This window comes from Notamacropus eugenii, chromosome 1 (genome assembly GCF_028372415.1).
Source record: "Notamacropus eugenii isolate mMacEug1 chromosome 1, mMacEug1.pri_v2, whole genome shotgun sequence".
Lineage (NCBI taxonomy): Eukaryota > Metazoa > Chordata > Mammalia > Diprotodontia > Macropodidae > Notamacropus > Notamacropus eugenii.
This window is the reverse complement of record NC_092872.1, coordinates 251798579-251821465: the sequence shown is the minus strand read 5'-3', so window position 1 is coordinate 251821465 and position 22887 is coordinate 251798579. Positions and strand designations below refer to the sequence as shown.

Genomic DNA, 22887 nt, shown 5'->3' with positions numbered 1-22887 from the left:
CACTTTTTCACTTTATATCATTTACTGAGTCCACTGTTGAGTTATACTAGGCAGACAATGCACCTGCTAGGGTAAGGATATTGGAAAAAGAGAGGTGGACTTGGGATTCAACCTGACATCGACACCTCCATGCAAGAGGTCTTTGCTTATGTTGTTCTCCTGTCAGTGCTTGTAGATTTTTCTCTCAGTCCTTTGGGGGCTTGGGTTGCTTTTTCATTGACCACCAGAACAATGTTAGGAATAAATCCCACCACCTTGTTGTATCCCTCAAACAGTTAGACAATAGATATGTTTCTTCCTTTCTCCCTTCTTTTCTCCTCTCCTCCACCAAACCTCACTTTCATTCATTTTCCTTTCCCCTTTCTTCCTTTCTCTTATCACTAATTCATCTTTTCCCCCTTTTCTCTTTGCTCCTTCTCTTCTTTTCCTCTACCTCTCCTCTTTCTCCTTTCCATCTTTCCCTCTTTTAGCCTTCTTTCCTACTTAAAGATTCTACTTTGGGGGTGAAATGAGTAATTTACTTTTTTTTCTTTTCCAGAAATACTGAGCAGTAAGATGGGCAGGAATGTATATATAAATACATAAAGGAAAATCTCATCATCAAAGTTGAGAACCCACTGGTAAAGTCCAAGGATGCAGTATCAGGGAGATGAGCAAGGTGGCTTAAGGGATTGTGTATACACATATGCACATATATTATATATGTACATACAATATATAGTGCATGTATGTGTGTAAGTATGTATATAGGTGTATTCTGAATTAAATGATAATCATTCCTACACTGTGGAATGCAAAAAGATAAGTGTTGATTCAATCTAGCTGACTTGTCAGTGATGAATGTGATGAAATGCTGAAAATATTCTGGGCTTGGGAGTTGATTTTTCATGCCCAAGTTATAGCCCAATACTTAATTCTGATGGAAAGTCCCAATGGGGAGGGCAGGAATAAGCTATATGAGAGCCATTTCTTAGATGATTACACATAGTCCCATGTGGGACAAATAGCGGTTTATATTCTTTCTCATATCTATTTATTTTCTCAGTCTCTGTCTTTCTATCTGTCTGTCCATCTGTCTCTCTCTGACTTTCATTTTCTCCCTTTCCCTCTCAACTGTAAGACGCTTAAAGACTGGAGTTATTTTCCCCTTGTATTTCTCAAATAATTACCTAGCATGATATTGAACATACAAGATAAAAATTGGGGAATTTTGGTGAATTAAAATCTCAAATGAGTTTGCAGTGTAACATGGCAGTTGAAAACGCGAATGTTATGATTAAGTTAAAGTGAGAGAGTCAGGTTGTCTAGAGTGAAAGAAGTGATTGCCTCTTTGTGTTTTGCCTTGGTCGTTACCATATCTGGAATTTTGGATTCAGTTCTCAGAACCACGTTTTAGGAAGCACTTTGACAAGCTATAAAATATAAAAAGGAAAGTGAGCAGGAAGGCAGGGGTCCTCAAGGACATGCTGTACAAGGTTGATTGATGGAGCTGGGTTGTTGTTGTGTTTGTCCTTCATTCTTGAAAAGGACCATGACACTAAGATGATGACACGACTTGCAGTGGACTTTGATTTCAGTGAGGAAGAGCTGAGCAAGGTAAACAGCCTCACTTTCTCCTCCAGAGTCATCTGGGTCCAGTGGTCTGATATTCATCAGGATGACTGGAGATGGTCCAAGATGCAATGTGAGACCCTGGACATTCTCACTTTGAGTGAGATACATGCATTTGATGAATAAACTTCTTTTAAGTAGTTACTCAAGGGATGGCCCCTTTAATCCAAAAAAAAAAAATCGGATTCAGAAGGGAATACTCTCAGGGTTCCTGGGTAAAAGAGAAAAGTTACTATTTAGTAATTACATTCACTGTGTGTTAGTTGAGTGGGGATTTGTTGTCCAGTCTATGAGCTCCAAAGTGACTGAACTGGGTATGTATTGGCTGGAGAAGAAAAAACTTTAGTGTAGAATTCATGAACTGTCTTCAAGAAATCAAAGGTTTCTAACTGACACCATAGAAAATGGGTACAATAGTTTTGCTATGCCCAAGTACAATGGACTGCCTGTGGTGGGATACCCCCTCACTTTGTTGTTGTTTTTTAAGCAAAAGCTGAATGAACACATGTTAGACATTTTGAAGAGTTAATTACTGTGCAAGTACAGATTGCAGTAGTTGCCCTCCTAAGACCTTTTTAAGAATAATTCCCAAACATCATCATTCTGAGACTCATGGAATATGCCCAGTAAAGACTGGCTGACATAAAGTGGGTAGGTAGTGAAGGGTGTTGATATCGTTCATTTTCCCAGGTAGCCCCATGGGAGAGCCTAGAGGGCTAAGCGTCTTAAATTCATTTCGATGGCAGAGTCTCACATACCTCTCTTTAACTTTGTCCTCAGATCTGGTCCTTTTCAGTGTTGCAGACATGTGATGTACAAGTTAGTGAACAGCAGAGAGGCACTTTCCTAATATAATATCCAATTAACCAGGGAGACATGATGTTCCTTCTTCAGACTGCCTTGGCCATTATTATGATTGTTTCATTAAGTGCTGCATCTTACTTGGGATCTCTGCTGTCTGGGCAGCCAATCTCCCCATTCAGTATACTCCTGTTTCAATGTCATCAGCCTATTATTGTCTCTCTGCCTTCATACAGTGAGACTAATTGAAGCAATTTATCCTGCTCAGAGGTGAAGGCATGATGGCTACATGTTTATATTCCCTGGATAGAAATGGGATGTTTACTTGTATAGATTTCTGAGATGAGGATAGGTATGAGTAATGTACTTCTCCCTATGCTTTCCTTCTCTATCCTTTTTTCCTTACAATGAAGAGGCATATATGCTTGAGGAATGGTAAATACAAACAGATAGACTTAGTGTAAGCCTATATTTGCCATTCAAGGACTGTTAGAAGGGATTTTCTAAGATACTGAGTCCAAGAAGCAAAAGTTACAGGTGCAATATGGGAGGAGAAAAGTATGTGAGGATGCAGGTTATCATATGCTGTCTTCTTATCTGAAAAAAATATCTTAACCTATAACCTATAAATATCTTAACCTATAAGAATAAGCAACAGACATTGACTGATTTCAGTGACTTGATGCGACTGCTTTTCTTTGAGTCTAATTCTGAAGAAAATATTATTGATTTCCACAGCTGGAATGATCATAGGAAAGTCTAACGTGGGAAATTCCTCACCTTCAGTGTTGATGAACCAGCTTTTTTTGTTTAGTTTTGAGATTAGTTTAATCTATTATTGGAAATTTTAGTTTGCCTGTATGTATGTTTTCAAGAGGTATCAGATCTATTGGCCTATGCCATTTTTCGGACAGAATGGGATATACTGAAGGAATTGATGGGTTCTTTATGGGGCCAAGAGTAGCAAAAGCTATGTTCAGTGTGTGTGATTGGGCAGTTCTGAGAGAACTGGGCAGAATTCCAGGGAGTGGGCAGAGGAATTAAGTGGAGATAAACAGAGAGACAGATACACAGACAGACAGACAGATAGATAGATGGATAGATAGATAGATGGATAGATACATATTCTTCCGTATATTTATTACATATGCATTTATTCTTTCATATACTTATGTATAATATTATTTATTTATTTACTACTATATACATCATTATAAATAAATAAATAAAAATATATTCATATTTAGAGAAATTTGATCTGAGTCTCAGCTTTGTAACTTGTTGCCTGGCTGACTTGGGGCAAGTTAATTCATCTTCAATTTACTCATTTGTCAAATTAAGGGACTGGACTAGATGATCACTAAGGGCCCTTTCAGTATAGCATCTATAATGCTATAAACTGGCCACAGAAATAACTCCTAGCTACTATAGAAAGTCAGGCTATATCTGAGATATGAAAAATAGAAGGTATATTTTCCAGGACTTCTCCAGTGGCTAAATGAGTTTGGAGGGCCAAGGTACTACATTTTGGACCTGTGCATTTCTTGGTCCAGTATCAATTCTAGGGTTCATAAATGGATACTCTTGGGAAATCCAGTTTTAGTTGTTTCTCATGTTCTGTCTCATTAAAGGGCCCAGGATTTAGGATGAAGCTATTTCTGGAAAATTACTGGAACTGTGAACTCCATGAGTAGGTATGGATCGATGGACTTTTATGTGTGTGATACGGATTGAAATTGACCTTACCTGATGCTATATTCATGGTATAACAAAATGAAATGACTCTTGGCATTATAGTGATAGAATCTTAGATTTGGATGGAACCTCAAGGCTTCTTTAGTCTGAGACCAACCTAAATAATGAATTCCATCAACGTCACTTCAAACAAATGGTCCTCCATTCTCTACCTGATGGTGTCTAGTGACAGAGAATTTGCTGATTCCAGAGGCAGTCCATTGCTTTATTCTGTTGTAGTCATGGCTAATGTTTTAATTCTAGATGCCAGTAAGTCTCAGGAGATTTGCCTTTTGCCTTTTGACTTTAAGACAATAGTGATGTACACACTAAATGACAGTTGTGTGCCTTTTCTGGTATTATTAGCTAGCTGTAATTGGAGCTGTATATATTCTTACAGTGTTTGTATTTAGGCACCACTTTGATTTAGAGCATCAGTAATTCTGCACTGAGCACAGATAAATAGTACTGTTTAAGCTGATTTTCAGATTCTCTCTGTGTATGTATTTTCATGCTTTGTCTGACACTGATACCTCAGAACCTATATAATAATTTTTCTTTTCTTTTGGTGGGTGGGAAGAGGTGGTCCAGTCATGATCTTATTAGTGTAGAGAACTCCTTGTATGGAGGCTTCCTTCAGCAGTGTGGATTTGCAGTGTCCCTGGGGCTATTAGAAAGTCAACCACCTTTTCCAATTGGATTGATGTTGTTACTGTTCGGTTGAGACCAACTCTCTATGACCCCATTTGCGTTTTCTTGGCAAAGGTGTTGGAATGCCTTGCCATTTTTTTTTTTTTTTTTTTGCAGCTCATTTTATAGATGAGGAACTAAAGCAAACATGATTAAGTTACTTGCTCAGAACCACATAGGCTCTTAGGCCTGGTGTGTGTGTGTGTGTGCGTGTGTGTGTGTGTGTGTGTGTGTGTGTGTGTGTGTGTGAGAGAGAGAGAGAGAGAGAGAGAGAGAGAGAGAGAGAGACAGAGACAGAGACAGAGACAGAGACAGAGAAACAGAGACAGACAGAGAAGCAGAGAGACAGAGACAGGGAGGAAAGCAGAAAGGAGACAGAGGGGGAGAAGGAAAAGGAGAGGAAAAACAGTAGAGAGGGATGCAGAGAGAAAAACAGATAGAGAGAGAGACAGAGACAGAACCACAGAGAGTCAGGGAGAAAGAAAGAAAGATAGATGGGGAGAAGGAAAAGGAGAGGAAGAGGGGAGGAAGAGGAAAGAGGGACAAGTAGAAAGCAGAGAGACAGAGAGAGACAGAGACAGAGAGTTAGAGGGAGAAAGGGGGAGAGAAAGGGAGAGGAATGGAGAGAAACCCTCCTTAAATACTGCTTTTATGATCTAGGTCAAGTTTCTGTCCTCCCAAGAGACTGATTTCATCTTGAGGGCAGCCCAATCAGTGAAACCCATTATCCAGGAAGGAACAAAAGATAACTCCTGATCACCCTATTTATCCTGGAGAAGTACTATTTATTGAGACTTAATCCAATGCCATTTGTGCTCTCAGTGGGATACCTTATCTGCATCATCCATGTGGGAGATACTCATCAAATTCTATACAAAAGTTCATTAAATTGTCAGGATATTCCTTTAATCTACCCCCTTCCCGCCCCTCCCCCCCCCCCAAGTAACAACTTTTGAAGTAGCATTGTGGTAGAGCTTAACCTCCAGTGACCTAAGGAGGTCTCTTGGGATTTTTTAAGTCATAGTCTGTAACAGTCACTGATTAATATAGATGCAACATGACCATAACCTATGTTACACCTTCTTTTCTATGGGGATAGTTACAGATGGCCACTTTAAATAGGTATTGGACAAAGCAAACTTGGATTTTCCTGCAGAAATCTTCACATGGAATCAATATCCAGACTCTTTTGAATAGCCCATTTGCTGTTTATGGTGCATAGTATTTATTCATAGTCTCTTTGAATCATTAGACTCATTAACACTTGAGTTTCATGACCGAAAGTTTTAATGTTTTCAATCAGCCTCAAGAAATACAAGGGGAAAAAAGTCCAAATCAGACTCTCTCCAACAGGAGTAAATAAATCTCTGCAGTGGGAGGGAAGCTTATTCATCCTGAGATATGAAGCCCAGCTTAGAAAATTGAGTTTGATCAGGAGTGAATTTCTAGTCCTTTAGAGTGAAATAAAAGTGAAATTTGAGTCCTAGGAGACTGATTCTAGGGATTGGCAGCTATTGCATTCCCTTTTAGTCATCCTTTTCCAGACTAAGCCCATCTAGTACCTTCACAATGTACTCCTTTTAGTTAACTCACTAGCCTGTGTGTCCTCCTCTTCATCTGCTCTGTTATGAATGCCCTTCCTGAAACACAGAACTTCAAAGTGCACTTATTACTCCTGCTATCTGAGCAGAGGGCAGACAGACCATTTCCTTCCTAGTTCTACCTTACTCTGGACACCACAGTTGTATAATGGAGCCTCAATATGTATTGGGTTATCCTGCCTGGGGAATTGGAGTGGGAGGATACTGCCTACCTTTTGGTTAACATATTGAGCTTGTGATCCACTAAAACTCCAAAATGTCTTTCTCATGAATTCTTGACCATCTTTGTCTTCTCCCATCTTGTTCTCATATCATCCTTATTTTAAACCTTTGTGTAGGCTCCTGCATTTTTATCTATTGAATTTCATTGTTATTAAAAAATGTTTTATAGGAGCATCGATTTTCAGTTGAAAGGTGATTTATAGATCATCTATTCCAACCACCTCACTTTTACAGATGAAGAATCTTCAGGACCAGAGAGGTTAATTAACTTGCCCAAGGTCACACAGATCATAAGTGGTAGAGCTGAGATTTGCATTTGTTATGGTGGTTGTTCAGTTATTTTTTAAACTCCTATCTGATTCTTCATGACCCCATTTGGAATTTTCTTGGCAAAGATACTGGAGTGATAGTACTGCCCCATTAACTCCAAATCCTTGGCTCTTTTCACTCATACTACATATTCTGCTATAGTCCAACCACTGTTCCATTTTTCAAGGTCTTTTTGGATTCTACTACTGTTGCCCAACATATTTGCTTCTGCTCCCAGTTACAGGTGAACCACACATTGCATGTGAATCAAATCTATGCCTTAATCCATCTTCTTTTTAAATAGTTACACAGTCAGTGAATATTGTCATTTAAATATTTTATGAAACACAAGTGGGAGATTCCTTGAGCAACTAACAGAGATCTCAGCTCTTGGTAGATACACTTTGATTAATGATTGGACACTGTTTCGGGACCTTAATCCAATTAGACTTTATTTTGACATTTTGAATAATTCATATAATTTCATCAGTATGCATATTGCTTACCTGATGTAGATTGTGATCCTCAGGGTCTGCCAAGACCCCCCTCATCCCCACAAAAGTATCACCTTTTCAGTATCAGTGTTTAAGTGATGAGTCTCCACGCAAATATAAATATTATAGATGGATGGATATATAGATATAGAGAGTCAGTCAAGAAGCATTTAATATATGCCTACAATGTGCCAGGCATCATGCTAAACACTGAAGATACAAAGAAAGGCTAAAAACAATTCCTGACCTGAAGGAGCATTCATTCTCAATTCTAACATGATAGATAACATGTAAATAGCTAGGGACATCTAAGATACATACAGAGTAGCTGGATGGTATTCTGAGTGGGAAAATTGTTGCTGGACCAAAAAAATCCTCTAAGTCATGAGAATGAGATTGTACCTTGAAAGAATCTAGGATTATAAAGGAGAACATTTCAGAAATGAGGAACAGTCAGTGCAAAAGCTCAGAGAAGAGAGTTGGGTTTGTGATTTTGTTGATTACCTAGATGAGGGAACTTTATCAATAAAAGCTGGCACCTTCTCCACATTTTATTCATGGCATCTCTCTCTCTCTCTCTCTGTCTCTGTGTCTCTGTCTCTCTCTGTCTCTCTCTGTATCTCTTTTTCTCCTCTCATGTCTCTCTTACTTGCTTATATATAACATAATTCATATATGCATATTATATACATAAGTACATGCATTACATTTCTAGGCCCAGACTTGAAGTGTTTTGGCTTAAAAAAATCTGTCAGAATTTGTGTTACACTGTTAAGACATTTGGGAATACTGTGGTCACCTCTTCATTAGGCATTAGGGAAAGGTGTTAGTGGGAAAGCCACTGAGACATTCTCTGGCAAATAAATGATTTTGGAACTTGGCTATCAGTATCTATTGCTGGCTAGACTCTGTTGGCCAAAGTTCCAGATTCAAGCTGATCTGAATCAGTGTTTCTGTTGTTGGGCCAATATTATGCTCTATTATGGAAACGAGTCACAACATTTTTTTTGTAATATAAAAATGCATAAAAAGATGGTGCACAAGTTAAGAGAGGCTTTATTATTCCTGTACTTAAAGGATCTATGATTTCATATACCTGGCCATTCCTGTAAGTAATGTAGATTGTAACACCTCTATTTCTTAATAGAAGGTCTTTGGGACAAAGGTCAAACATTGTCATCAGTGCTCAACCATTGCCATTAGCATGTACCTGTGTTTGGATAAATGACCTTGAAGTTAGGTAGGCTGGTCCTTGGATGACAGATACTTAGTCCATCCTAGGCCTATACTCAAAATCTTTCTAGTGGAGTAGGACGTGCTAGATTTTGTGTTTTATAGTGAAAACCTCCAAAACAATACTGCTATTGATGTTGTTTGGTGTGGAGTAGGAAAGGACTGAAGAGTTAGGCCATTGTTCACTGATCTCTGTTAGCTAAGCAATGCCTAAAATGCCCTGTCTCCCATTTGGCCAGTACTGATCACTGCTCATTTCATATTCTGCTGATGTGAGCCTTTGGCCAAGGCATCTATTAATCAAATTTCTGAAAAAAAAAAAAACCCCAAAAAACTTAATCAATCTTCTTCCAAACCATGCACTATTTTTCTTTCATAGGTATTCTCTATTTTTTTCTTTAATTCCTTGATCTGCCATTTTTATCAAACTTACTCTACATTAGACTTTCTCTTTGGAAGAGAAAAAGAAAGGAACTGCCACCACCTTATTCTCCTATAAAACATAGCAGTCAAACCTCTAAACTTTCAGAGAAATAGACAAGTGCTGTTATATCAGGGATCAAGGATGTTCTCACCCTGAGTTAGGATACAGAGCAACTGGTTTCCTATTTTATAAGGAGGAATGCCATTTTAAAGCATGCCTATAACCTGCCTACATATAACTCAGCTTGTTCTCTGAACTAGGGCTATTGTGTAGTTTTTATAGTAAGGAATTTATTAAAGAGAGTGCCCCCAAAGTCCTGAATCACCACATATCACACACACACACACACACACACACACACACACACACACACACATACACACACACAAAAACTTGAATATCGCTACCACCCCAGATTGACTTAGAAAATATATTTTCTAGAGCCCAGTGGTTTTTCAAATTCATTCTATAACTGGTTGATCCTAAGAACACTTGTTTGTCATAATCAGATTTAGAAGTCGTATATCTCTTCTCAAGTCATGATTGTGTTGTAACCTCTGGCTCCACATTTCTGGTAGGGATAGAGCAGATTTCCAGCATGAATGGAAACTGTAATGTTCTTATCAAATTGTAGCAGCTCTCGTTTTGTTTAACCGTGCTGGAAATTAGTTTTTCAGGCACTGATCTTGACAGGTCAGCTGTCAAAAATTGGTGTATGTGTCCATAAATTCATCGATCCCATAAACAAAATCTTGTCCACAAGTACAAGTAGAAGTCAAAATTGACACACTTAGGTACAAATGAAATGGTCTGGAGCTGGCAGATGTAGCGACTGGAATTCTCTGGGCTAAAGGTTTACTCAAGTCCCATTTATCAACCTTATCTGCATCACTTATTTGTTATAGACTGAGTCATGTACCTCCTCCTGCAAACAGGGAGAAATCACAGCTCAAGGGGAAGAGGGACAAATCCTTCTTTCTCCCAAAGGTGGTGCATTGTGAATATTGCAAATGTCAGAGACCACTGGGGGAATGAGGCTGGGCTTCTATTTATCTTTTAATTTGAATGGAATATTTTCTGTTCTCACCAAATGCCACATAAATCAAGCACCTGCAAGTATTTCCTCAAAATCAAAATTTATTTAAATTTAAATCACTTGTCCTATATTGGGTTCCAAAGAGGCAGGCTATGTGGGAATAGAGAATATCCCCCAGAGGTAGACTTTCAGTTTTGAATAGCAACTGATCCGCTGAATCACTCTGTGTAGACTCTAAAGAAATCAACCCACCAACTATTTAGAAAATTTTTGCTCATAACTATTTTAAGTTAAATCAGCTAGGCTTACTAAGCTTACATATTCCGTTTCCTACTTTTACTTGCTTCTCTTTCCCAACTTGAAAATGTCCTCAGAGTACCACCTCATCCCAAAATAAATGTTTTGTTCATGAGAGGCCAATAATCTCTACCAACTGACAACCAAATGACATCTATAGAGCAAGGTAGGCAGTGTAACTGACAAAGTTCTCTATATAAGAGATATGAAACCTTTATCTGAGAAACTGTCTATAAAATTTTGTTCCCAATTTTGTTTTCCTTCTAATCTTGACCACATTGGTTTTATTTGTAGAAAACATTTTTTTAATTTAATGTTAACTGCAATTACCCATTTTATACCTCACAATGCTCTCTATCTCTTGTTTATTCATAAATTGTTCTCCTATCCCTCAATCTGATATGTAATTTGTGCCATATTCTTCCAATTTTCTTATAATATCCCCGTTTATATCTAGTTCATGTGTCCATTCTGACCTAATCTTGGCAAATGGTGTAATGTATTGTTCTGTGCCCAAATTCTGCCAGACTGCTTTCCCCAAAATTTTTAACAAATAATGAATTCTTATCCCCAAAACTTACATCTTTACCTTTCTCAAACACAAGGTTACAACAATCACTTGTTGCTATATATTGTATGTCTACTCTGTTCCACTGAGACAGTTAATCGGTGCCAGAGGGTTTTGATAATTACTGCCTTGTAGTACAGTAAAGATCTGGTAATGCTAAACTCCTTGCTTTACATTTTTTTCATTAAATCCTTTGATATTCTTGACCTTTTGTTCTTCCAAATTAATTTTGTTATAATATCTTTAGCTCAGTAATATATATATGTATACATATATATATATATTTGCTAATTGTGTAGCATTGAATAAATACATTAGGTAAAACTGCCATTTTTATTGTATTGCAGTGCTTTTGCATGAACAATTAATATTTCCCCAATTATTTAAATCTGACTTTATTTGTGTAAAAAGTGTTTTATAGCTATGTTAATGTAGTTCCTGGTTTTGTTTTGCTAGGTATGCTCCCAGGTGTTTTATACAGTCTACAGTTATTTTAAATAGGCATCTCTTACTATGTCTTCTTCCAAAGCTTTGCTGGTGGTATGTAAAAATGCTGATGGATTATGTGGGTTTATTTTAAATCCTACTACTTTGCCAAAAATTATTGTTTTCACTGACTTTTTAATTCAGTCTTTAGAATTTTCCAAGTATATCATCATCTGCAAAAAGAGTTAGCTTTATGATCTCATTGTCCATTCTGATTCCTTCAGTTTCTTTTTCTTCTCTCATTGCTATTGGTAGTCATTCTAATACATTATTAAATAATATTGGTGACAATGGCATCCTTGTTTCACTTTTGACCTTATTGGGAAGGCTTCTAGCTTATCTCTATTACAAATAATATTTGCTGATGGTTTAGGTAAATGCTTCTAATCATTTTAAAGAAAAACCCATTTATATCTATGCTTTTGAGTGCTTTTAATAGGAATGAGTATTGTGTTTTATCAAAGATTTTTCTGCATCTATTGATATAATCTTGGTCTTTGTTACCTTTTTATTGATAAAATCAGTTACATTAATAGTGATTCTTATGTTAAATCATCCTTGAACTCCTGGCATAAGTCCCACTTGGTCACAATGTATGACCTTTGTAATATATTGTTGTAGTCTCCACCTTAGTGTTTTATATTAGAATTTTGCATCCATCTTCGTTAATGAAATTAGTCTCTAATTTTCTTTCTGTGTTTTTGTTGTTCCTGGTTCAGATAGTAATATTGTATTTGTTATATAAAAAGATGTTGATAGGACTCCTCCTTTGCTTATTATTCCAAATAATTTAATATAAAATTAGTTGATCTTTAAAAGTTTCGTAGAATTCACTTGTAAATAAATCCATCTGGTCCTGATTTTTTAGGAAGCTCATTTATAGCTTGTTCAATTTCTTTTTCTAAAATAGTTTATTTATATCGTCTATTTCCTCTTTTCTATGTAGTTTAAATTTTTTTAGATATTCTTCCATATAATTTAAATTGTTAAATTTATTGGCATATAATTGGGCAAAATAACTCCTTATAATTGTTTTGATTTCATCTTCATTAGTGATATATTCACTGTTGTCATTTTTAATGCTACTGATCTGGTTTTATTCTCTCTTTTTTATTTTTGGATGTGGGGAAGGCAAGTCAATTGGGGTTCAGTGATTTGCCCAAGGTCACACAGCTACTAAGTATCAAGTGTCTGAGGCCAGATTTGAACTCAATTCCTCCGGACTCCAGGGCTAATGCTCCATTCACTAGCTATCCTTCTTCTCTCTTTCTAAACATCCCATTAATCAACGGTTTATCTATTTTCTTGTTTTTTTGTTTTATGAACCTAACTCCTAGTTTTATTTCTCAATTCAATGGTTCTTTATACTCAATTTTTATTAATCTCACCTTTCAGTTTTAGGATTTCCAAGTTGATGTTGAATTAAGGATTTTAAATTTGTTCTCTTTTTAGTTTTCTTAATTGTATACCCAATTCATTGGTGTGCTCTTTCTGTATTTTATTGACATAAACATTTAGAGATAATAAATTTTCCTCTGATTACTATTTTTGCTATATTCCATAGACTTTAATATGTTCTCATTATTGTCATTCTCTGTAATATAACTATTAATTGTTTCTATAGTTTTTCTTTAACCCAGTCATTTTTAAGATTTAGGTCATTTAGTATCCAATTAGTTTTTAATCTCTGTTTTTTGTGGTCTCTTATTGAATATAATTTTTTTTGAATTATGATCTGCAAAGGATGCATTTAATATTTCTACTTTTCTGCATTTAACTATAAAGATTTTATGCCTTAATATATGTTCAATTTTTGTAAAAGTACCATGTAAAACTGAAAAAAAAGGTATATTTCTTTCTATTCCCATTCAGTTCTCTCCAGAAAGCTATCATATGTAGCTTATCTAAAATTCTATTTGGGAAAACTAGGCGGCACAGTGAAGAGCACACCAGAGTTGGAGTCAGGAGGACTTGAGTTCAGATTTTATAGCTGTGTGACACTGGGCAAGTCACTTAACCCCAGCTGCCTAAAATAAAATCTATTCACCTCCTTTAATTATTTCTTGTTTACTTTACTTTTTGTTAGACTTATTTAATTCTAAGAGGGAAAGGTTGAAGTCCCCCACTATTAAGGTATTGCTATCTATTTCCACTTACAATTCATTTAACTTCTCCTTTAAAAATTTAGATGTTATAGCACTGAGTACATATAGATTCAGTATTAATATTGTTTCATTGTCTATACTAACTTGTATCATAATATAATTTTCTTATTTATCTCTTTTAATTCAATCTATTTTAGATTTAACTTGGTCTGCGATCATAATTGCTACCCTTGCTTTTCTTTTACCTCAACTGAATGAAGCCTAAGAAATTCTACTCTGGCCCTTTATTTTAACTTTGTGTGTATCTCCTTTTTAAATGTTTTTCTTATAAACAGCATGTTGTCAGATTCATATTTTTAATCCATTCTACTATCCATTTACGTTTCATGGGTGAGTTCATGCCATTCATATTCAATGTTATAATTACTAGTTGCATATTTTCTTTCTAGTATATTTTTTCTCACTATTATCTTTCTTGCTTTCTCTTTTTATCCCATTCTTCCCCACAGTTTGATTTCTAGTCATTGCCTCTTTAATCTACACTCTTTTAAAGAACGCCTCTCTAATCTTCTCCCTTTACCTTCTTATTCCTTAATCTATCCACCCTTCTAAGAATTCCTCCCTTATCATCTCCCCCCAAGTTCCTATTTCTTGATCTACACTTCCTTCTAAGACTCTCTCCATTATCCTCTCCCCATTATCCTATTTCTTTATAAAATTTAGAAACTTTTATGCCCTTCTAGATTTATATACTATTCCTTCTTTCATACAGTTATGAGAATAAGGTTATATAGCACTACCAGCTCTCTATTTTCCATTGTAACAATTATTGCATCTACACCTCCCTTATTTGAGATAATTGCTCCATTTTACTTCTCCATACCTAATTCTATTTTTTTAGACTCATCCACTCACACTCAATTCAAGCCCAAGCTTTCTATCTATATATGCTCTTTCAAACTACTCAAATAGTGATAATGTTCTTAAGAGTACAGATAACATTTTCCCACATAAGAGGTAAAGAGTTTGACCTTATTGAGTCCTTTATATAAATATTTTTAATAGTCTTTAATGTTTACCTTATATTTCTCCTGGATCTTATATGTCAAAATTTCCATTAAGTTCTGATCTTTTTGTCATAAATACTTCACTTTTTTTTCAATTCATTAAATATCCATTTTTCTTTTCATTCAGAAGTATACTCAGATTTGCTGGGTAAGTTATTCTTGGTTGCAAACTTAGCTCCTTTGCTCTTTGAAATATAATATTCCAAGCCCTTTGATCTTTTAACGTAAAAGCTGCTAGCTCTTTATTTTCCTGAGTGTAGTTCCACAGTATTTTCATTTCCTTGTTGCTTATAATATGTTGTTCTTAACTTGGGAGCTTTGAAACTTGGCTATAATGTTTCTGTAAGTTTCCATCTTGGGATCTTTCAGGTGGTAATTGATAGAGTTTTAAAATTTCTATTTTACCCTCTAATTCTAGAACTTCAGTGCAATTTTCCTGAGTAATTTGTTGTAATATTGAATATATTCTTTTTTTAATGGTAACTTTCAGGTATTTCAACAATTCTTATATTGTCTCTTCATGTTCTGAATCATGATCAAATCTTTTTCTAATGAAATGCTTCATATTCTCTTCTATTTTTCATTATTTTGATTTGTTTTATTATTTCTTGGTATCTTATAATGTCATTAACTTCCCTTTGTTTGGTTCTAGTTTTTAAGAAATTATTTTCTTTCCCTAAGTCTTTTCCTCCCAATCAGTTGACTTTCTTTTCATAATTTTCTTTATTTTCTTTTTTCTCATTCTTTTCTAATATTTTAAAAATATTTCCACAGCCTCTCTTATTTGATTTTTGAGTTCCTTTTAAGCTTTTTCATGAATTCTTTTTAAGTTTATGTCTATTTAACATTTTTCTTTGAAGTAGGAGTAACTTTTTTTAAACTTCACTTTCTTCTTCTGAAATGAGCCCAGATCTCTCTCCCCGTAGTAGCCAGCTATTGTTGTTTTCTTTCTCTTTGCTTAATCATTATTATTATTTTTAGTTACTTACTATTATAGTCAGTTTCTGCTCCCAAGGTGTGAGGGTGATGCCACAGGCTTCAGGTTTTTTGTACTATTGTTTTCTGAGCTCTGTCTGCAACCCTAACTTCAGGCACTCCTCTCCACCCCTGAGTCACATCTAGGGCCCCTAGCTTCACCATCACCACAAATGTTCTCAATCCCTACCGTCCCTCCTGGCTCCAAATCTCAGTTCACCCCTTTGTCCTGAAACCAAAATCTGGGACTCTGCTCTCCTCCAAGTGCCCATAGTCAGTAGGATCCCCAATGCTCTGCTACCATATATATCCATTGCTGAAATCTGGGACCACTGGTCCTGTGAACACAGAGGGTCTGTCAATCTTCCCCTGTTCACCTGTCAGACCCCCACATTATCAATGAGGTGAAAGTTCATGAAACTTAAAGCCCACCTTCCAACTCAACTGCCCCCAGACTTTGTTGTTTGTTTTATGATTCAACAGAGTCTGCCTGGAGGTGGTTTGCATTTCCATCAGATCCGTGGGAGGTCAAGTCTTTTCTGAGACCCTTTCAACTCCTGTTAGGAGGACAGCTGCCTTACCCTGACTTTTAATTATTTCAGCACTCTAAATTCACTTTAAAGTGGCATGTTAACTTGTTTGTGGGATAATTTTGGAGATCCCAGTATTTCTTGTGTTATTCAAGCATCTTCTGCCTTTATTATTAACTCTGAATTTTTCTATGTGACTTTATGCTGATTATGTGACTTCTCTGAGTCTCACTTTCCTTATCAATAAAATTTAAGTATTTTACCTTGCTATTATATGCCTATATACACATGTATAAATGTGTATTTATATATGCATATGTATGTATATGCATACAAGTAGATAGATATGTGGGTATATGGGTATATACATGTTCACTGTGTATATTTATATTTCAATGCATCTCTATTTCTACATCACGTATATAAATAATCTATCTAATCAGGGTTGTACTAAGGGTCATCTGAGATAATGTAAATGAAAGCATTTTTTAATTGGAGAAAGATCTATGAAATGTACAGAGTGGAGGTTTGTACCTTCAGAAGTGCCATGATTTTCTCAGCACAAGCTTCCTCAATTCTAGGAATTTTAATGGACTTTATAATAAACTCAGTAGTTCAATGAGAAGATATGACCATTGCAAAGGCCATTGTGACCTGATAAGGGGTGGCTTATGTCTGGTACTAGGGGAATGATTGTCTCCCGCTTCTTTGTATTGGTGATACCACATCCAGAGAATCATAGTGTCTTTTAGAAACTACATTTCTGTAGGAAGGTGTTTTCATTTCTGGAGAAGACCAACCAGGATTTAACTCACCATCATGCCAGCTGAGGATGAGCTAGAGGATTTGGGATGGTTTAACATGTAAAAGAGAAAATGCACGGAGGGAATATAATAGTAATTTTCAAGTATTTGAAAACAAATTTGACTAGATCATTCTGACTCCAGAGGGAAGAAATGGGGGGAGTGGATACAAGTGGTAAAGAGAATAAAACAAGTTTGATGTTGGGGAGGGAGGTGCTAACAATCAGATCTGGGCATGAGGAGATTGGGCTGCCTTAAGGTAATAGGTTTTCTCACACTGCAGGTCTGTAAGTGAAGCTTGAAAATAAGTTTTGCAGGTTTTTGTTGGAATTCTTTTCTGAGTATGGCATGGATTACCTGGCCTTTGAATTATCTTCCACCTCTAAAATATGTGATTCTACAGTATGGGTATACATGCATAAGCATATACAAGTATATATGTGTATATGCATACATGGATTTATACATGGGGAAACATCTATTAACAATAACAATAATAGCTAGCATTTAAATAGTATTTTAAGGTTTTTTATAGTACTTTACAAGTATCTCAGCTGATCTTCCCAACAACCCCAGGAAGTAGGTACTAGTTTTACCCCCATTTTATAGGTGAGAAAACTGTAGCAAAAGGAGGTTAATTGACTCACCCAGGGTCACATAGTTCATAAATATCTGGACCCAGCTCTGTACTCTAGGCTTCCTGACTTCAGGGCCAGTGCTCTATGCACTATGGTGCCACTTACTAGCCTCCTATATTGGTATCTGTGTATCTATAAACATGTGTTATCAGAGGTGGCATACTGCTGATCCCTAGGCATACTTTTGGGACATTTTTTATCTCCCTTTTATTCCAAATTTAAAGGAAACCTCTGCTTTTCCATATTTGTGATGAATTTCTACTTCCTTCATAGTCTTATCAGAACTAGGGGAGCATGCTATGAGAAATAGGAGAAGGAGCACTAGAATGGAAGTTGGAGAAGATGGTGTGGATTCCTGTCTTTGCCCCTTGTGCAAGTTAATGAACCTCACTGAGCCTCAATTGCATCTTCCATGAAATGGGGGTATTGGATTAGATAAATTCCAATGTCTTTTCCATTTCTACATCTATAATCCTATAATTCTATGCTCTTCATATTCTAAGAATCTGGCATCAGTCAAGCCAAGGGAAGAGAAATAGGAGGGGATAAGTATTTATACAGCACCTACCATGTGCTAGAAACTTAGATTTTAAAATATTATCTCATCTTATCCTCACAATAATACTTGGTGGTAGGTATTATTATTTTCCTTATTTTATTTTTGAGTAAACTGAAGAGGGAAGAGGTTAAGTGACTTTTCCAGAATCACACAACTGATAACTAAACTATCTGAGGCCAAATTTGAACTCAGGCCTTCCTGACTCAAGGCCAATTTTTATCCCCTGTATTACCAGCTAAATATTGAAAGTTTACTGAAAAGACCTTTAAAGCTCTGACATATTGAACATGTCCCTGAAGTCTAACTTCTTGGCTTCATTAGAGACTTCTCCCACAGAAGTTCTGACCTTTGATCCCATCTTCAGGTCTCCCTGGTAATGCTCACCTTCTTCCTCTACCCCTGAAGCATCCAGAAACCATGTATTGATAGCTGAAGTATTGACAAGAGAGATGAATGAATTGAAAACTTGGATTTATTGCTTTTTTCTCCTGAATCAAGGGTGTTTCCAAAATTCTTGTCTAGAATAATGAGGGAGCTTCAAACATTTTATTGAGATAACACTGGAAAAGGAAAATCCAATGGCGCCTTTGACATTGGTTCCTAGGATCAGGTCCTTTGTCAAGATCAAATGCTGTGTAGCTGAGGGCATCAGAGCACAGACCCTTTCCAGCCAGATTGGATGTCATGGTCTATTTACATCAGAGTTTCCATCACAAACTACACTGTTGAGATGTAAAATATCTGACTTCCCTTCCATGAATGACTCTGCCCTCTGCAGCCTTCAGATGCTGAGTCACTATGATTCAGGGACAGAGAGAGGGAAAGAAAAAGAAGAAAAAGGGACAGGCATACAGACAAGAGAACGGTGAATGAGAGACTGTGCATTTGCATTTCTTTGTCTCCCTAGCATTTAGAAATGTGCTTGGAACTGAGAATCATCAAACAATGGGATTATTTCAAAAGAAATTGTGCCATCCTGTGAGGAAAGGTTTACCTGAAGATGGGCTTTTCAGGTTTATAAGAAAATTCCATGTATCAGTATTTTACAAATAAAGCTTCTTGAGGGAATGTATCCTATCTTCTTATGAGTTCCAAACCATGCCAGATATATTATGAGCTTCTATGCAAATTATTCTGTGAGAAGTGATGAAATCTGCTGTAGACACCCTGGAACTCCAGATGAACTTTGTTACCCTTTTGTCTAGGAGTATGGCAGTAGAAGGCACAAAAATAGTGATTTGAAATAGTAAGGTAGCCTGGGACATTTGTAGGAAGAATATAGGGACTCACATTTGCATCCATAGTATATGATTAATAAGTGATTTCAATTCATCAATGTCCCTTGATGAGGAATTCATCAGTTCCTAATACCAAAGAACAGCTGAATAAAATTCTGATCTCTTCCAAACCATCCCCTGTCCCTTTAACTCACTGGGACTCTTGGCCAGAGGTATGTTTAGGGAATTTTATGCTTGTGACATGTATCACAATCCTAGTGTCAGAAAAGTGATACAAAATGGGTTCTCAGATGAGGGGAAGTTAAGCGGAGGGGTAGGAAGAGTCACTCACTATAGTTTGCCACTCAGCAGATATATAGTTAACAAATCATCCTTGCTAACTGGGGGCTAAAAGCTACCATTCCTATGCTACTGAACGTATACAGGTACCACTAGTACCCTCTAAATTTGGCACCCTGAGATTAAGCCCTAGTCACTGCCATTAGTTACAGATCTATTCTAGGCCCATGAGAAATCCCATGGGTCACTGCTTGCTTGTTCCCACTTCCTAACTGGATAGATATATGCTTGATCTGAGTTGGGAAGGGAGCTTGATGAGAACAAATGGGACATGGGAATGATCATTCTTTTCTCTATGTCTTCCTTCTTTTCTCTTCCACAGCTGGCGACTTGGGACTCAGAGAAAGGTCTGAATGGCAGCTTGCAGGAGAGACACACGGGCAGTCACCTCCATGGACTGACACTCAAAGTGGTGACTGTCTTGGTAGGATCATGTTCAGGAATCACAAGCTCCATACCATCTATTGCTAAATGTCCTTGTCCATTCTAACATCTTATCTCCTTATTAAACTAAGAATGCTACCTTGGAGGGGAGAGACTTGAATAATGGAGCTAGACAACTTTTTCAAAACTTGACTCCATATGAGCTATATCAGACATATTTCTACTTTCTACTTTCTTTCTACATATGCCTTCACCTCCATTCTGGCAGTAATGATGAAGATAGTCATATTTTCTTCCCCTGCCTAGAGGTTTACCTCTCTCCTCCTTCACCCAGTTACCTAAGCACATTCCATCAATGGAAACAATTCCTTGAGTTTATTCCTAGAAGGACTACATTAGATTTGGGGAATGTATGAGAAGGGAATAATGAGAAATGTTAGCATTCCATATAGTTACTCATAGAATCAACCAGTTCACAGTACACTATGAAAAATAAGAGAACATAGAATTATGGTTAATGCTCAGAGTCCCAAATCCTAGATCTTAATTCTAACCTTCTCATTGGCTCAGAATGTGATCTTAACGTAATGACTGACGTTCATTTCTCTAGACAACCTAGTATGTAGACTGCTCCTTTCTCCATGTTATCATAGTATGAGTTATCATACTTTGATAACTATGAGAAATGGCTTTCTTAAATTAAGTCCTACAAATTATAGGTAGATATCAAATCTGAAGACAGCACATATGTGAACACAATAACCTGTTAAGTCAATAATAAAATGTAGCATGCTATTAAGGCTATTTATGAAAAAGCCAAGGTTCAAACAAATCATTTTTAAAATTATTATTTTTTTAATCAATACATTCATTTTTGTCTGGCTTTCCTCCACACTAAATAAAATAAAAAGAAAATTCTTTATAATAAATACGAGTAATCACATAAAACCAATTCTTACATCGAAAAATTTCTCCATCTTTCTGGATCTTAAGTCTATCACTTTTCTCTCAAGAGACACATAGAATGTTTCCACAAAAGTACATATTCTTCTAGTCCTACAAGAATGGGCAGAGGCATAGCTATGGCCATATGTTTTCCTATGTAATAAATGTTTAGGACAACTATGAACAGACCTCAGATATCTGAACTCAAGATGATTATTCCATTGCTTATGGGCTGGGTTTCACCTACACCAACCTCCTAGAGATCCACAAATATAGCCATTGGACAGAGGTCTGATATCTCTAGAATATCGTCCCCCCCAAAATTACTATTATTTTCATAATTATTCTTTAATTATGTTAAAGTCAATTCTCCATGAATATTTTATGTAGCCTCAGTCCCAAACTAGCAAGCATTACCATCCTTACTACCCAATTGCATTCTTTGAAAATAAGTGGCTTTAATATTAGCTTAAACATTGTATTTTTCTCAGGAAGAACCTTTTGTGATGGTGGCAGAGAATATACTTGGACAGCCCAAGCGCTACAAAGGCTTCTCCATTGATGTCCTAGATGCCCTGGCCAAGTCCCTGGGATTCAAGTATGAGATTTATCAAGCTCCTGATGGCAAATATGGTCACCAACTCCATAATACCTCCTGGAATGGAATGATTGGGGAGCTCATCAATAAGGTAGGTCTGCTAAAAGAGCACTGAAGTGAAGAAATGAGGCCCATTTGGCCTTTGCACAACACTTGTAATCTATCCCTTATTGAGTTACAAAGGAAGAACATGAACCAGGTGTACTGTATATTGGCTGTAGTAGAAAAATGATAGTGGGGTGAAAGAGGAGTTACCCCTCTATAAAGCATAATTCCCTGTGTGATACATTAACTTGGGTATAAAGCAGAAGATTGAAGCCACAATCACTTGTCTGTAGAATAGCCTAATATCCATTTTAGGATATGTGTCATCAAAGAGAGCTTATTTTCTTGTCCTTAGGAAAACTTTGCATCTGAAAAATGCTTACACAAGTACAGAGTTATTTCGTATCCCTTCTGTCACCGAGAAGGGATGTTTAGAAGTGGAAATACAGTATTATCAAATTCTTGTAAATATACCAGTGTCATTTGGAAGGATACACATAGTAATCTGCCAAAACTCATGTATTTTTATCCAGTTCCTTGTTTATCAAGCACTCTGGTGCAGTCAATAATGAAGATAAAGCCCTGATATGAGTGTCTTTCCATTTCCTAGATGGAACTGAATTATTGATCCTGGCACTGAGTCCCCCTGGGACTGAGCATCCTAAACAATTTAGGGCATGATGACCCTTCAAATCTGGAGGTTTAAGATCCAACTTAGGGGAAGCCAGCTTTTTATCTTTTGACAAACAATTGGCCTCTATCACACAGAAAGACATCATTGACTCTAGAGGGTTAGTACTAGGACTGTATCAGCTGTTAATTATTTCATCCTGTCTCTGTTTCTATTCTAAAAGAGCCTAAAGTGAATTACTCTATGTAGTGCCACACCCATGTTTATGCTTAGTTCTCCTTCACTAAATCTTATCACTTGCCTTTCCTTCCCCTGCCTCTTCCCCCAGGAAGTCTGTCTTAGAAAAAAGAATCACAGGACTGGCCTATCACTCTCCAAGATGATTTTAGTGTCACTGGTCATTAACTGGCATCTAAATGTAGAGGATCTACAGTGTGCTGCATGCCTTGCCAGAACCTATAGATAATGGAAGAAGAGAAAGCAGAGTCTCTAACCTTGAGTCTTGGCAGTGATTGGTGAACAAG

The 22887-nt window shown here is 36.6% G+C and overlaps 1 protein-coding gene across 4 annotated transcripts in view; it reads left to right on the top strand.

Moving 5' to 3' along the window:
* Positions 1-22887, top strand: part of GRID1 (glutamate ionotropic receptor delta type subunit 1) — a 1146328-nt gene that overhangs the window by 989094 nt on the left and 134347 nt on the right. For all 4 annotated transcript variants that reach the window (XM_072628547.1, XM_072628546.1, XM_072628545.1 and 1 more), the window contains 2 exons: positions 20083-20184; positions 21581-21778. In XM_072628547.1, coding sequence (XP_072484648.1) covers positions 20083-20184; positions 21581-21778 — 300 coding nt within the window. The remainder of the gene's footprint in view (positions 1-20082; positions 20185-21580; positions 21779-22887) is intronic.